Genomic DNA, 17,478 nt, shown 5'->3' on the forward strand with positions numbered 1-17,478 from the left:
TATACGGTATGTAAAAAATATGGTAGGTCTTTTTCTTATTTTCATAGGATAGGCCTACAGAGAAATATTCCTTTTGTATATTATCAGTATTATTTCTTGCTAAACTACAACCCTAGTTGGAAAAGCAGGTTGCTATAAGCCCAGGGGCCCCAACAGGGAAAATAGCCCAGTGAGAAAAGGAAATAATGAAAAGTAAAATATTTTAAGACCAGCAACATCAAAATAAATATTTCCCATATAAACTATAAAAAACTTTAACAAAACAAGAAAAGAAACTAGATAGAATAGTGTGTCCAAGTGTACCCTCAAGCAAGAGATCTCTAACCCAAGACAGTGGTAGACCATGGTACAGAGGCTATAGTACTACCCAAGACTAGAGAACAATGGTTTGATTTTGGAGTGTCCTTCTCCTAGAAGAGCTGCTAACCATAGATAAAGTCTCTCTTTTACCTTTACCAAGAGGAAAGTAGCCAATGAACAATTACAGTGCAGTAGTTAACCCATTGAGTTCAGAAGAATTTTTCGGTTATTTTAGTGTTGCCAAGTGTATGAGGAAAGAGGAGAATGTCTAAAAGTATTCGGTGTATGTGGAGGTAATGGGAAAATGAGCCGTAACCAGAGAGGAATCCAATGTAGTAATATCTGATACCTTTCTATATGGAAAACTTTTCTTGACAGTAGAAAGGCTTTATAAGTTTATATAAACATAATAAACTTGGAGAGAGTCAATATTATTTTCAGGTAAACATCATTTTTGGGAATATGCGTAGACGTAAATAATTTCTAAAAACTTATTAAGATTTGCACTATTACGTCACCCAATATTTATAAGCAAAATATTTATAATTTGAATTAGCTCTTACGAGTGCCTTTTTTTATCTTTTTAATTCAAGCTGATACTATTTCTATTTCGTACAAGATATTCTGCTACTAATGAGTAGTTGAAATCTCGTGATAATTCACTAATGAGTTAAATATATGATTTGCACCAATATATTCATTGATATGATTGTTCAATTTAATTTCATGTTTACAATTACAATATTCCAATAACATGTGATGATTTCTATTCCTATTTATATAAGGAATTTCATGACATTTCAGGGTATTCATCAAACACACTCATCTCTCCTGACTATAGTGAAAAGTCTACTTCGTGTGGAAATATGTAACTGAATATGTGGCTTGTTCATGTGGTGAGAATGGAAGGCGCAGGGATAGTTCGGGAAAGATTGGAATGTACTTGAGAGATGGGTTGAAATTTGTATCAGTGAGGAAGGGCTTGAAATAATGGAAACAAGAGGAAACGCGCTAATGCAATATATATATATATATATATATATATATATATATATATATATATATATATATATATATATGAAAAAATTTTCCGCTCATGGACCCCATCTTCGATTTAGAAATGAATGCGGCTGGGACTTTCATCTGCGTATTATTTAGAGCCAGTCCTCACTGATAAAAATAACTTTATTTATTATAAAAAAGATGATTTTACTCGAACTCACAGCCGAAGGAGACTCGGTGTCCTTTTGAAGATCTCCCGTGGAAGAACCCGAAGAAGGTTGTTGTTGAGCAAAAGCCAGGAAAGGCTGTTCAGGCCAGAAAATGCTGCTAATTCCACGCTTTCGATCTTGTTGGAGAAAAGGTATAGTTTGGCTAGATTCGGTGTTCCTGTAAAAAAAAATTCGATAAATGTTGTTTGAGATGAGTAGCCCACTAGACTTGATAATAATAATAATAATAATAATAATAATAATAATAATAATAATAATAATAATAATAATAATAATAATAATAAAGATAAATGTTTACATTATTATTATTATTATTATTATTATTATTACTGACTTGGTAAGCCATAACCCTCATTGGAAAAGGAGGAATGCTATAATCCCAAGGACTCCAACAGGGAAAATATCCCAGCGAGGAAATAAGGAAAGAAATAAACTACAAGAGAAGTAATGAACAATTGAAATAAAAGCATTCTAAGAACAGTACATATATACATACATATACCAAGGCACTTCCCCTAATTTTGAGGGGTAGCCGACATCAACAAATGAAACAAAAACAAAAAGGGGACCTCTACTCTCTACGTTCCTCCAGCCTAACAAGGGACTCAACCGAGTTCAGAACATTAAAAACATTAAAACAAATCCTCCATATATAAACTATAAAAAAGTGTTGATATTCCTGTTAACAAATAATGAAGTATATCAAAGACGCTGAATTCCAAACTCACCCACAAACGTTTTGTTCTTGATACTCGTGATGAAGTTCTGCCCGAGGAAGAGAGATCGCAGGTTCCTGAGGGCGATGAAGTCCTTGTAGTCGATCACCTGGATTTGGTTGCTCGTCAGGTCGAGGAAAGTCAGGTTCCCCAGGAAAGCAAAGACGCCCATCGGGAGGGTTTCAATCTGGGGGAAAAGTTAGGGAGTTTGGAGGTTTTACTGGTTTCCCAGGAAAGCAAACACGCCCATCGGGAGGGTTTCAATCTGGGGAAAAGTTAGGGAGTTTGGAGGTTTTACTGGTTTCCCAGGAAAGCAAACACACCCATCGGGAGGGTTTCAATCTGAGGGAAAAGTTAGGGAGTTTGGAGGTTTTACTGGTTTCCCAGGAAAGCAAACACGCCCATCGGGAGGGTTTCAATCTGGGGAAAAGTTAGGGAGTTTGGAGGTTTTACTGGTTTCCCAGGAAAGCAAACACGCCCATCGGGAGGGTTTCAATCTGGGGAAAAGTTAGGGAGTTTGGAGGTTTTATACTGGTTTCCCAGGAAAGCAAACACGCCCATCGGGAGGGTTTCAATCTGGGGAAAAGTTAAGGAGTTTGGAGGTTTTATACTGGTTTCCCAGGAAAGCAAACACGCCCATCGGGAGGGTTTCAATCTGGGGAAAAGTTAAGGAGTTTGGAGGTTTTATACTGGTTTCCCAGGAAAGCAAACACGCCCATCGGGAGGGTTTCAATCTGGGGAAAAGTTAAGGAGTTTGGAGGTTTTACTGGTTTCCCAGGAAAGCAAACACGCTCATCGGGAGGGTTTCAATCTGGGGAAAAGTTAGGGAGTTTGGAGGTTTTACTGGTTTCCCAGGAAAGCAAACACGCCCATCGGGAGGGTTTCAATCTGGGGAAAAGTTAGGGAGTTTGGAGGTTTTACTGGTTTCCCAGGAAAGCAAACACGCCCATCGGGAGGGTTTCAATCTGGGGAAAAATTAGGGAGTTTGGAGGTTTTACTGCAGTAGCAGTGGCTACTTTCCACTTGTTAAAGGTAGAAGAACTTCAGCTATGGCAAGAAGCTCTTCTGGGAGAACACTGAAATCAGACTATTTAAAAGTTCAAAGGCCACTCATGAATATCAGAGGCAATGGACAGTGACATTGCCCTATCAAGCAGGACAATGCCCAAGAAACTAACTATGTATTCATATGATCATCGCCCAAGTCCCCTCGGCATCCAAACTAGGACCAAGGAGGGCCAGGCAATGGTTGCCGATGACTCAGCAGATAGACCTATAGGCTTCCCCAAACCCCCCATCCTATAGCTCACAAGGATGGTGAGGTTACAGCGACCAAATAAGCTATCGAGTTTGAGCGGGACCCGAACCCCAGTCTGTCTTTCACCAGTTAGGGACGTTACCGCATTGGCCACAACAGCCCTATGGTAACAATAGGTTGGCCAGGGCACCAGCCACCCGTTGTGTTACTACCGCTAGAGTTTTTGGGTACGTTGACTGGCCAGATGGTATTACATATGATCCCTCTCAGGTTACGGCTCGTTTTTCCTCTGGCTACACATACACTGAATAGTCTGGCTTATTCTTTACATATTCTCCCCTTTTTCATACATCTGACAACACTAAGATAACTGAACAATTATTCTTCACTAAAGAGTTTAACTATTGCACATTATTATTATCATTATTATTACTATCCAAGCTACAACCCTAGTTGGAAAAGCAAGATGCTATAAGCCCAGGGGCTCTAACAGGGAAAAATAGCCCAGTGAGGAAAGGAAATAAGGAAATAAATAAATGAAGAGAACAAATTAACAATAAATCGTTCTAAAAAAAAGTAACAACGTCAAAACAGACATGTCACATATAAAATATAAACAACATAAAAAACAAATATGTCATAAATAAACTATAAAAAGACTCATGTCCGCCTGGTCAACAAAAAAGCATTTGCTCCAACTTTGAACTTTTGAAGTTCTACTGATTCAACTACCCGATTAGGAAGATCGTTCCACAACTTGGTAACAGCTGGAATAAATCTTCTAGAGTACTGCGTAGTATTGAGCCTCATGATGGAGAAGGCCTGGCTATTAGAATTAACTGCCTGCAATTGTTCAGTGTCTACTTTCCACTTAGTAAGGGTAAAAGAGGCTCTTTAGCTAAGGTAAGTAGCTCGGTAGCTACTAGGAGGACACTCACCTTGTTGTTCTGGAGATAGAGCTCTTGCAGTGACGTCACCTGATCGAATATTCCATAAGGAAGTCGAGTCAATTCGTTCTCCTCTAACTTCAAACGCTTCAGCACCTTCAGGTTTCCAAAGGCGTGTCTTGGAAGCTCCTACAGGTTAGTGATGGGGTGGTCATAAAAGAAATTTATTTACTAAAATAAAGATTTCCATAAATAGTGTCTTAATAGTAAGTATTATTTGCCATAAGATATTTTTATTCGTCAAATTTGACATATTGCCCTTTCTTAATTTTTTACTGGAATTATTATTATTATTATTATTATTATTATTATTATTATTATTATTACAAGTCAAGTTATAACCCTAGTTGGAAAAGCAAGATGCTATAAGCCTAAGGGATCCAACAGGGAAAAATAACCCAGTGAGGAAATGAAATAAGGAAATAAATAAACTCCAATGGAAGTTATGAACAATTAAAATCAAACAGGGAAAATAGCCCAGTGAGGAAATGGAATATGGAAATAAATAAACTGCAATGGAAGTAATGAACAATTAAAATAAAACATTTTAAGAACAGTAACAACATTCAAATAGATTTTTTATACATAAACAACAAGGATTGTAGCTTAGCTAGTAATAATAGTAATGTGTACGGGGACACTCCAAAGTCAAACCATTGTTCTCTAGTCTTGGGTAGTGCCAATAGCCTCTGTACCATGGTCTTCCACTATCTTGGGTTAGAGTTCTCTTGCTTGAGGGTACACTCGGGCACACCATTCTATCTAATTTCTCTTCCTATTGTTATGTTGAAGTTTTTATAGTTTATATAGGAGTTATTTATTTTAATGTTATTCTTAAAATATTTATTTTTTCCTTGTTTCCTTTCCTCACTGGGCTATTTTCCCCGTTGGAGCCCCTGGGCTTATAGCATTCTGCTTTTCCAACTAGGGTTGTAGCTTAATAATAATAATAATAATAATAATAATAATGTTATTTATTTTAATGTTATTCTTAAAATATTTATTTTTTCCTTGTTTCCTTTCCTCACTGGGCTATTTTCCCCGTTGGAGGCCCGGGCTTATAGCATTCTGCTTTTCCAACTAGGGTTGTAGCTTAGCCATTAATAATAATAATAATAATAATGTTATTTATTTTAATTTTATTCTTAAAATATTTATTTTTTCCTTGTTTCCTTTCCTCACTGGGCTATTTTCCCCGTTGGAGCCCCTGGGCTTATAGCATTCTGCTTTTCCAACTAGGGTTGTAGCTTAATAATAATAATAATAATAATAATAATAATGTTATTTATTTTAATGTTATTCTTAAAATATTTATTTTTTCCTTGTTTCCTTTCCTCACTGGGCTATTTTCCTCGTTGGAGCCCCGGGCTTATAGCATTCTGCTTTTCCAACTAGTGTTGTAGCTTAGCCATTAATAATAATAATAATAATAATAATAATAATAATAATAATAATAATAATAATGATTAGCATTAAAAAACACCAGAATTTACTTAAGAGCCAAATGACCACCAGAAGAAGAACAACTTACCTTGATCTTATTAACAGAGAGATCAAGGTCCTCCAAGCTCTCCAAATCGTGGAAAATGGAAGCTGGGATCTCAGTGATGGCGTTGTAGGCCAGGTTTAGGAAGTACAGACTGTGGAGTTTCTTGAACAGAGTCTCCGGTAAATTCTCTAAGATGTTGAAGGAGATGTCACTGGAATGAGAATACACTACAATTTTTTTTTTGGGGGGGGAGTTGACGTTCTTTGGTTTACAAAGGAATAGTTCTATAGTTTTTATATCTTTATTTCAAGTGGGTGTTATGTTGTCAATTTGTTTAAACTACTGAAACTTTAACAATTGTTTCTATAATATGTAAAAGAATGATATGACGTGTGGTACGCTCTCTCTCTCTCTCTCTCTCTCTCTCTCTCTCTCTCTCTCTCTCTCTCTCTCTCTCTCTCTCTCTCTCATATATATATATATATATATATATATATATATATATATATATATATATATATATATATATATATATATATATATATAACGTTTCTTAAGGTACTTACATCGTGCGAAGAGCCCCCGTGTCTTGAAAAAGATCACCGGAAAGGTAAAGCAGTTGATTCTTGTGTAACTTTCTGGAAAGAAAACCAAACTGGGAATATAGTCTAGATCAGGATATTGTTTACAAAAGTAAATATGTTTATCATTACAAAATAACGAAATGCTCTTAAAGTATGTAAGCCAAACACAAGGATAGGTCTACTTACAAGTGCCGCATGTTCTCCAGGTCGTAGAATATGCTGTTTGGCATCAATTCCAAGGAGTTTTCACTCAGATCGCTAGGAGAAAGGAGCGCAAAGTAAGTAATTTGTCGAATATTGTATGCTGGTATATATGTTAACAATATATGGTATTTGTTAGTCTAAAAACTGAAGATTTGCTAGTCTAAAAACTGAAGATTTGTTAGTCTAAAAACTGAAGATTTGTTAGTCTAAAAACTGAATATTTGTTAGTCTAAAAACTGAAGATTTCTTAGCTCCAAAGTTATCTGTTATTTTCCACAAGTTAGCAAGATGTTCTTTTAGCTCTTGTTGGAGAATTTAGCAATGTCTCCCCTTGCAGATCACCTGCAGTTCAGGGCACTGATATTGCCTTATGAAGATAACATAGACCTACATAGAGTTGTAATATATATTTACCAGGAAATGTGCTATGGTGATAATTCATGTACATAAATCACATTTCTATCTGATAATATGTGAACCAAAGTAATTAGAAAGTTTAGCTTTTGTTAATAGTTTTATGCCTTTTAGGGCACCAAAACCACTGACTGGTGTCAATGAAGAGAAATGGAATTGATCACTTACAGCTCTTGAAGTTCCGTCAGTTTAATGAACGAATCCTTATGGAGAAACTGCAGTCGATTCATACTCAAATCGCTGAAACAATAGAGGCATACTTATACATAGGCCTACATCTCCCCGAAATTAAATTTTTAGTGGATTCGGGTGAAATTCTAAAGGGGTTTCGTTTACTTGAATAGAATTTCTAGTGAATTCTGTGGTAATTGAAAATTTCAGGTTTCTTTTTGTTTCTGAATTAAAAGTCTAATATCCCGAGGGGAAATTTTAAGGGATTTAATTTTTTTTTCTACAAAAATTTTAAGGGCATTCTTCTAGACTGAAATGCTCAAGCATTTCTTAAAATGTGGATGAATTTCCAAAATGTTTCTGTAGCTAAAATGAAAACACTAAATGTTTCATCAATAAGATAAAAATCTTCAACATGCTTCTAATAATTGCAATGAAATGTCCAAAGAATCCTGATTTCATAAAAGAAACGTCCATAGATTTCCAGCTACGAAAATGGCAAAAAGATAGGCCTAAATATCCTTTATTTTTTAAGTAGGCTATATGGTTTATATCGAAGTTAGGTCTAGAGATAGAAACAAGGTCAGCCTAAATAATCTTTCAAATAAGTAGAAACTAAAGACATTACTTTTCACAAGATCATATTATGATTTGGAAGATGCTACAACCAAAGAATTGTATAAGTTATAATGAAAATGTTTCGTTAGATGATTAATATGGACCCGCCCGAGAAGTAGTTCACTCGACTTCAGTGGAGGGTTGGATTTAAACCCAAAACAAGTAAAACAAGTAAATTAAAACGCGAAACGCTGAAACATAGTTCCTCAATTGTATAAAGCACTCACAGTATTTTAGTATCCATCGGTATCTGCTGTTTCCTGGGAACGTGGTACTGAAGTTCTAGTCGCCAGCAGGACACTGTCTGGGTTTCCATCATACAAGAGCAAGGGCCTTCTGCGCACATGGACCACCTTGCTGGACTGCCATTTACAGGCCAGACTTGGTGAAGATGAAATTTATTTCAATTAAAGTCTGTAGTCAATTTCTTTTAGCGATGCATATTTGCACCGACTCGCGGCGGTGCCCCTTTAGCTCGGAAAAGTTTCCGGATCGCTGATTGGTTGGACAAGATAATTCTAACCAATCAGCGATCAGGAAACTTTTCCGAGCTCGAGGCGGTGCCCTTTAAGCTCGGAAAAGTTTCCGGATCGCTGATTGGTTGGACAAGATAATTCTAACCAATCAGCGATCAGGAAACTTTTGACCGACTCGCGGCGGTGCCCTTTTAGCTCGGAAAAGTTTCCGGATCGCTGATTGGTTGGACAAGATAATTCTAACCAATCAGCGATCAGGAAACTTTTGACCGACTCGCGGCGGTGCCCTTTTAGCTCGGAAAAGTTTCCGGATCGCTGATTGGTTGGACGAGATAATTGTAACCAATCAGCGATCAGGAAACTTTTCCGAGCTCGAGGCGGTGCCCTTTTAGCTCGGAAAAGTTTCCGGATCGCTGATTGGTTGGACAAGATAATTCTAACCAATCAGCGATCAGGAAACTTTTGACCGACTCGCGGCGGTGCCCTTTTAGCTCGGAAAAGTTTCCGGATCGCTGATTGGTTGGACGAGATAATTGTAACCAATCAGCGATCAGGAAACTTTTCCGAGCTCGAGGCGGTGCCCTTTTAGCTCGGAAAAGTTCCCGGATCGCTGATTGGTTGGACAAGATAATTCTAACCAATCAGCGATCAGGAAACTTTTGACCGACTCGCGGCGGTGCCCTTTTAGCTCGGAAAAGTTTCCGGATCGCTGATTGGTTGGACAAGATAATTCTAACCAATCAGCGATCAGGAAACTTTTGACCGACTCGCGGCGGTGCCCTTTTAGCTCGGAAAAGTTTCCGGATCGCTGATTGGTTGGACGAGATAATTGTAACCAATCAGCGATCAGGAAACTTTTCCGAGCTCGAGGCGGTGCCCTTTTAGCTCGGAAAAGTTTCCGGATCGCTGATTGGTTGGACAAGATAATTCTAACCAATCAGTGATCAGGAAACTTTTGACCGACTCGCGGCGGTGCCCTTTTAGCTCGGAAAAGTTTCCGGATCGCTGATTGGTTGGACAAGATAATTCTAACCAATCAGCGATCAGGAAACTTTTGACCGACTCGCGGCGGTGCCCTTTTAGCTCGGAAAAGTTTCCGGATCGCTGATTGGTTGGACAAGATAATTCTAACCAATCAGCGACCAGGAAACTTTTCCGAGCTAAAAGGGCACCGCCGCGAGTCGGTGCAAATATGCATCGCTAAAAGAAATGGACTATAGTGAAGAAGTTTATGGTATGTAGGGAAGAGGTTTGGAGGCTGATGATGCCTTTGGTGGAAGGCATTAGAGAGGGCGCATCAGGCAACCGACCCCTTAACGCAAGTAAACGATGGGGAAGAATAAGAAGCAGTTTATGACCAGTTAGGCATCAAGAAAAATATATGCAAGTTATTTTTAAACAGTAATAAATAGTTGAATTATGATCTAGTCCGTCAAAATTCAAAATATAGATTTAGGCCTATAGAGATATTTTAGTTTAAATCAGTTGAACGCGTAGGCTACTATATGAAAGTTGATTTAATTTGCATTCAAAATAAGATAAATGATCCTTCAATTGCTATTTGTGCGAACCAAGGAACCAGTTGAAGGAAAAACAAACTACAAATATAACCTTTTTTTAATCTTAATTCTTAGATAATAAGATTATGTACAAAGGGAATATGTTTTCACTTAATTATTTTAATACTAGTTTTCTTTAAGCTTAATAAACGATTAATGCTACGACAGCTTAATTAAAATCATTCTTACTCATTCATGTAACAATTAGTAAAATTAAAAGATATGAGATTCTTTTTCATTTATGAACTTATCATTTTAATTTTTTTTTCATAGGTTCCACTCATTTGTAGAAAAAAAAATTATTTATCCTTATTTACTTATAATAAAGGTTTGTTTGATTTTTCTAATCTAAATGATAACATGCACTTAACTTCTCTAGAGCCTCCTTGAAATATATATATATATATATATATATATATATATATATATATATATATATATATATATATATATATATATATATATATATATATATATATGCATATATATATATATACATATATGTATATATATACATATATGCATATAAATATATATATATATATATATATATATATATATATATATATATATATATATATATATATATATATATATATATATATATAATTACTTATTTCCAAAACTATGATAACATTCTTCAATTATTATTGTTACTTCATTGTAAGAAAAATAAATTAGCGAAAGATCCAAGAATTAAATTTCCAAAAAAATAAGGCAAAACTAAGAAAAAAATAAACTGAAATATTTCACGAGATTTCTAGGATAAATGAATAAATGAAGACATAGGCCTACCAGGCTGGAATAGACTCATCACATCACGTTCGAGATCCTGCACATCCCTGACGAGTGATTCCAGTTTCTTCATGTTCGCAAAAACCTCTTCCAGGGCATCCGGTTTGATGGTCCTCATCATCTTGGCCATTGTGTGCTCCGTGTAGCGCTTGGCCAGTTCAATGGCCTGGCATCCGTTGAGGCCACATAGAGATGGGTCCCCCGCTACAGGCGCTATCAAATTTAGGTCTAGGCATAGGAGCAACGTCAGGGCTAGGCCTAAGTATCCTTTCATCTGGAAGTATATGACTGCTATCAAAGTTAGGTCTGGATATAGGAGCAACGTCAGTGCTAGGTCTAAGTATCCTTTCATCTGGAAGTGTATGATTGTTATCAGTTAGGTCTAGATATACAGTAGAAACAACGTCAGTGCTAAGCCTAAACATAATTTCATCTGGAAGTATATGATTGTTACCAGTTAGGTCTAGATGTAGGAACAGCGTCAGTGCTATAGACCTAAGTATTCTTTCATCTGGAAGTATATAATTGCTATCAAAGTTAGGTCTAGACACAGAAGCAATATCAGTGCTAGGTCTAAGTATCCTTTCATCTGGAAGTATATGACTGTTATCAAAATTAGGTCTAGATATAGGAACAACGTCAGTGATAGGCCTAAATATTCTTTCATCTGGAAGTAGCCCTATATGATTGTTATGAGTTAGGTCTAGATATAGGAACAACGTCAGTGGTAGGCCTAAGTGTCCTTTAATCCGGAAGTATATAATTGCTATTAGAATTAGGTATAGATATTGGAGCAACGTCAGTGCTAGGCCTAAGTGTCATTTAATCTGGAAGTTGAAAGGCGTAGGTAATCAGGTGGACTACTGTTTTCTCTGTTTTAATTATGCGATTCGTTGCCCTAGATTTTAAATATACTCCACAGGATTCTTTGTTATACTCCAAGTTATATTAGAGTATTAGATTATTTGTAATAAAATCTAAACAGCCTATTATCTTAATGTTGTATCAAGACAAAAATTGGCATGTACAGTAGATAGAAGATATTCTAATTATATTTATGGACAGAGGGATCATACATATAAACTAAACATTGTTTAAAGGTAAAGAATTGATTATGCAAATAATACATATGTAAATATAACGATTTTAAACGGAAGCAGTAAAAAATTTTTTAAAAGAATACATAGCGCATAAGGACAAACGAATCAGAAAAAAAGCTATTTCAGGCCAACTCTGCTCTTTCATAGTAGCCTATAGCCAACTCCATCTCTTCCCCTTTCATTGTTCTTCCCCCTCAACTTCATCCCCAACCCTCTTTCCTCCTCCCCACCCTTCCTCCAGCAATCAGAGCGTCGGCACTCATCACTTCCCCCCAACAGACGTACAAAGAAGAGGCATTAATGAACCATTTCCTCGCCATTTTCGCTTAATCAGCAGGACGAGAAAGAATCGTTTGGCAACGTGATATCGTGAGTGACGGGAGGCACATATGCATCGTTTAAATTCTTTGCCGATAATGTCAATGACCTTTGAATGGAAAATGATTAGTGAATATAATTTCTTTGAATAATAATAATAATAACCTTCTATTAGCGTGTTGTTATATATATATATATATATATATATATATATATATATATATATATATACCGTATATATATATATATATATATATATATATATGTATATATATATATATATGTATATATATATATACCGTATATATATATATATATATATATATATATATATATATATATATATATATATATATATATCGTATATATATATATATATATATATATATATATATATATATATATATATATATATATATATATATATATTTCGGGTCACGCAAGGTCTCCCTATCCCTCGGGTAAGAGGAAGAGGGATTAGTCATACCCTGGTGAAAATGAGGCACGTGTGCGTATGTATGCATATATATCTAAATATTTAGCCGTCAATTTTGACGGGTCGTGTGCACTAATAATAATAATAATAATAAAGTTGATATCAAACTACAATAACTTAAAAGTAAAAATTTCTCCTAAAAGTATTTTAGACACATGCAGTAAAATCTAAGCTATTTGCTGATGATGCACAATTTTACTTTTCCCTATTGGAGTCTCTGGGTTTATAGCATACTGCTTTCCCAACTAGGGTTGTAGTTTAGCAAGTAATAATAATAATATTAATAATAATAATAATAATAAATGGCATTGATGGTACAGCTAAGAATTTAAATTCTATTTTTAGTGTTAGGGAATGTGTGATATTTAAACAATTAAATAATTAAAATTAATTAGAATTAAACTGAATTTATGGTTTTAGGAAAGAAAAAACAATTTAATAGACCTTGGTGATATTCAAATTAATGTGAACGAGAGAGGCACTCAGTAGAACGCAGACCTCCACCACGGCAGCTTATTTCTCAACCTTTCGTTCGACCTTAACCTTGACCTTTGTCCTTAACATGTATTAATTGGCGTGGATTTTCATGCACTCAAATATGAACCAAGTTTGAAGTCTCTGTGACAACGATGTCCAAACTTATGGCAGATGACTTGAATTGGACATTTTGCTTGACCGTGACATTGACCTTTGACCTTGAACTTACAAAATTTAATCATTTCCACCTTCATACATAACAGCTAATCCCTGCAAGTTTCATTACTCTACGATTAAAATTGCGGCCAGGAAGTTGTTCACAAACAAACATACACACAAACCAACACACAAACAGGGGCGAAAACATACCCTTCCAACTTCGTTGGCGGAGGTAATAATGAAATAGTATCACATGATATTATATAAACATCGCTTTATATATATATATATATATATATATATATATATATATATATATATATATATATATATATATATATATACTGTATATATATATATATATATATATATATATATATATATATATATATATATATATATATATATATATATATATATATATATATATATATATATATATAATCTAGATAAAAGGTATTTGACTATTGTTATATCAATACTAACTTATTATCATCAAATTGAAATTAAGAATATTTTTACAGTGGCTTAGCAAATTGAAAAAAAAAATTAACCCAGACTGAAGAAACTTTGCCAAATAATAATAATAATAATAATAATAATAATAATAATAATAATAATAATAATAATAATAATAATAATAAATATTTGCATCTACTAAATATTGGAAATACGGCAGTAATTATATATTCCTATTAATTTTTGTTTATTATAATTATTTTCATTATTATATGGTATACGTCTTTTTTATCTCACAATATATATATAATCAATGTTTCTATCTAATCATCTCTTAAAGCTTTTTTGTTCTTTCTTGTTATTTAAGAAAAAAAATCATAATTGAAAGGTGAAATTCACACAAAAAAGGCCTTTGTTTTTGTGTGATGCAAAAATTGTATTTTTATGGATGGCAGAATTCATGGCACAAATATAGATTTTTATATTTTGAAATGACAATGCAACTAGCAAGTATTTGATCGAATTACGTGTCTATTATGATAAATTACAGTATAACTATTTCAGTAAAATAGTACACCAAAAGGAACTCTCGAAATACAATTTCATAGATGCAGCCTGAATAAACTAGAACTAGAAACTTTAACACAAGACACATGAGTGACAAACATAGGCTATCTGAACCAAGAACAAATAGTAAATTTGGTGAAAGGGCTTTTAGCTACTGTGCGCCTAGACATTATAATAAACTGCCAACTGAAATGAAGGACCTAAGGGGAGCAATTGAATTTAAGAAGAAACTCAAGACATTACTTTTCACAAGATCATATGATTTGGAAGATGCTACAATCAAAGAATTGTATAAGTTATAATGAAAATGTTTCGTTAGATGATTAATATGGACCCGCCCGAGAAGTATTTCACTCGACTTCAGTGGAGGGTTGGATTTAAACCCAAAACAAGTAAACAAGTAAGAAAGCACTCCGTGAAGAAAGACTGTTTGAAATCTTGGTAATTAAGTTTCTCATCATTTGGGCAAAATAATGTCACGATTATTTGCTTGCTCGTAAGATATTTTGTATATTAGAAGTAGGCCTACCGATTCTTGATATTGTTTTTTCTCATTATTGGCAAGCATTCTTGCAATTTTTACTATCTTGTAAATAGCTGATTATTTAGATTGAAATATTTACGTCCGCAAAAAAAAAAAAAATGAAGATAATATAGTAAATAACTAACCATTTAGATTGAAATCTTTAGGCCTACGTCCGAGGGAAAAAAAGATGAAGAGAAAATATAAATCACATTCATCCGTGGCTGTATGCACTTATCTTTGTCTAGGCCAGTTTGAATATTGTTGTTTTAACTGGCATCACAACATGGAAAGGAATAGCCTCGAATTATACACCTTTAAACATTTTCACTTTCCCTAGCTGTCAGAAGAAAGTATTAGACTATAGCCTAATAACTTGATCTACAGTATTTTGCTACAGCCGAAAATATTTTTTAACTTGATGTTGACATGGATATCATAATCTATAAAAATATATCCATTGCAGTTGAGAAACTTAGTTTAACAACAATTGAAAAAATAATTCAACATAAATGTAGTCTACCTTAGTTGGAAAACTATTTGGGCCTGCATAAAAATTGCATGTAAATTAGTCTACCCAGTCCTTTATGATCTGTTGCTATCAAGGGCATTTGAAACAGTATAATTCACTTTGCAATCAATGATCTTAGATGCCAGGACGCCAGAAAACCTCAAATATATCAATTATACCTTTGCGTTAGAAAACTATCTAACAACGGCTGTGTCAGATGAAGTCACTCAACTAGTCGTCCATGGATGTGACGGTCCCTCAGCGAAGTGGACACTCGAAGAGGCAAAAATTGAATGGCGGTTGGGGAGTTCTCTGTTCTTCCAGCTCCAATTCTATACCTCTGGTCTGGTGAAGCTGGACGCTAATTGGTCCATCGAAGACCAATCACGACTCTCTAATCGAAAGGGTTAATTCACGTGCATTCTTTCCTTGACATAATCTGCGGTTGTTTAGGTTTGAAATATTTTTTAAAAGATTGTTATCCGAAATGATTGGTCGTGAATTATCCGGTGTTACAATTGTCAAGGTCACTAACATAAAAAAAAAAATTTGGCTTCTCGTGGCATCTTTTAAATAAATTGAATCTACAGATGGTTTCAAGCTATTAAAACGTAGATGTTTGTCTACTGTAGGCTCTAGAGCCTTTAAATATGCGGCCCCGAGTCTATACAATAAGCTTCCACTAGACATCCAAATAATTGAAGATATTAAGGCTTTCAAGAAGAAACTTTTATTTTTTTTTATATATATATATATAACTTTTATGAAGAAGAAACTGAAGACTTTCTTATGCTGCGAGTGTTTCGATAGTGATGATCTAACATTATTATTATTATTATTATTATTATTATTATCATTACTACTACTTGCAAAGCTACAACTTTAGTTAGCAGGATGCTATAAGCCCAAGGGCTCCAACAAGGAAAATAGCTCAGTGAGGAAAGGAAATAAAGAAAAACTACAAGAGAAGTTTAAGAAAAATAACAATTTGATTATTCTCATAATCAAACGTTAACTTAATCGTGTCCCCATTCTGACCAAACTTCGATTTCCTCTATATAGGGTAAAATTTCCCTTCAGTTTTATTGTTTCCGTTCAAATAGTTGCAAAAAAAAAAAAAAAAACTGCCTTTATTTCAAAGGCCTGTGAGACTGGGTGGGATCCCATGGGTTAAAGTAGTTCTTTACTCAAATATAATTTCTGTCATTTCAGGTTGAAATTTACAAAGTGGTTCTAAAGAAGTAAAAATTGGTGTGTGTGTGTGTGTGTGTTTGTGTGTGTGTACAAGCGAACGGGTAAGATTTTAAGAGAGAAATTCTCCTTTATCTTACTCAGGGGAACTAGAAATATTCCTAAGGTCGTCAAAGATACTGTTGGACACATGAATTTCTAACGCATGTGCTCTGAGGTAATGTACCCTATCACACCCTTCCTGCGCGGCGAGTTCCTGTGTGTAAGCCTCGCCCACCACATCTGTTATTTCACCCCAGTGACCCTACACTAGCTGTTTGGTTATCTGCCAGGCAATAAGGGTGTGGCAGGGTGGTGACCTTCCTCAGAGCGTGGTGTGCCACGTATTCCTGCATCCAACCGTACATAGTCTTCCAAGAAATTATTTTCAGTTTTTTTTTTTTTTGCAATATTGTTAAATATTTGCCCTTGATTTTTATATCATAATATGTATTGGATTTTTTTTATTATGTTATGTGTACCAGCTACGCTTATTTTTTTATGATTGTAATATTTGAATAGTTTTTTTTCCCTTGCCAAATATTTAGGTGGAGGGGCGTGGTGGCAACTTAACCCAATAACGTATCCTGGCTACGCCCGTGCGAGTATTCCATAAACATATCCGGCACAGTTAAGCTGTTGCTGTCAGTGAGGTGTTTCCACTGTGGTTAGATATAATATAGTTTCTAGATGGATTGAGAGAGAGAGAGAGAGAGAGAGAGAGAGAGAGAGAGAGAGAGAGAGAGAGAGAGAGAGAGAGAGAGAGAGAGAGAGAGAGAGAGAGAGAGAGAGAGAACAGTTGTTTGACCATTCAAATACCGTATCCCTTTTCAATAGTGTGTGTGTGTGAGAGAGAGAGAGAGAGAGAGAGAGAG

The 17,478-nt window shown here is 35.0% G+C and overlaps 1 protein-coding gene across 1 annotated transcript in view; it reads right to left on the bottom strand.

The window, feature by feature from the left end:
• Positions 1-15,668, bottom strand: part of LOC137627561 (carboxypeptidase N subunit 2-like) — a 17,835-nt gene extending 2,167 nt beyond the window's left edge. The window contains exons 1-10 of the mRNA XM_068358650.1: positions 15,553-15,668; positions 10,764-11,037; positions 8,161-8,314; positions 7,313-7,384; positions 6,713-6,784; positions 6,509-6,580; positions 5,985-6,153; positions 4,445-4,582; positions 2,261-2,435; positions 1,524-1,689 (exon numbers count right to left, since the gene is read on the bottom strand). Of these exons, the coding sequence (XP_068214751.1) occupies positions 1,524-1,689; positions 2,261-2,435; positions 4,445-4,582; positions 5,985-6,153; positions 6,509-6,580; positions 6,713-6,784; positions 7,313-7,384; positions 8,161-8,314; positions 10,764-11,037 (1,292 nt within the window). The 5' untranslated portion in view covers positions 15,553-15,668. The remainder of the gene's footprint in view (positions 1-1,523; positions 1,690-2,260; positions 2,436-4,444; positions 4,583-5,984; positions 6,154-6,508; positions 6,581-6,712; positions 6,785-7,312; positions 7,385-8,160; positions 8,315-10,763; positions 11,038-15,552) is intronic.
• Between the last annotated feature and the right edge of the window lie 1,810 nt (positions 15,669-17,478).

Source organism: Palaemon carinicauda, chromosome 35 (assembly GCF_036898095.1).
Source record: "Palaemon carinicauda isolate YSFRI2023 chromosome 35, ASM3689809v2, whole genome shotgun sequence".
NCBI lineage: Eukaryota > Metazoa > Arthropoda > Malacostraca > Decapoda > Palaemonidae > Palaemon > Palaemon carinicauda.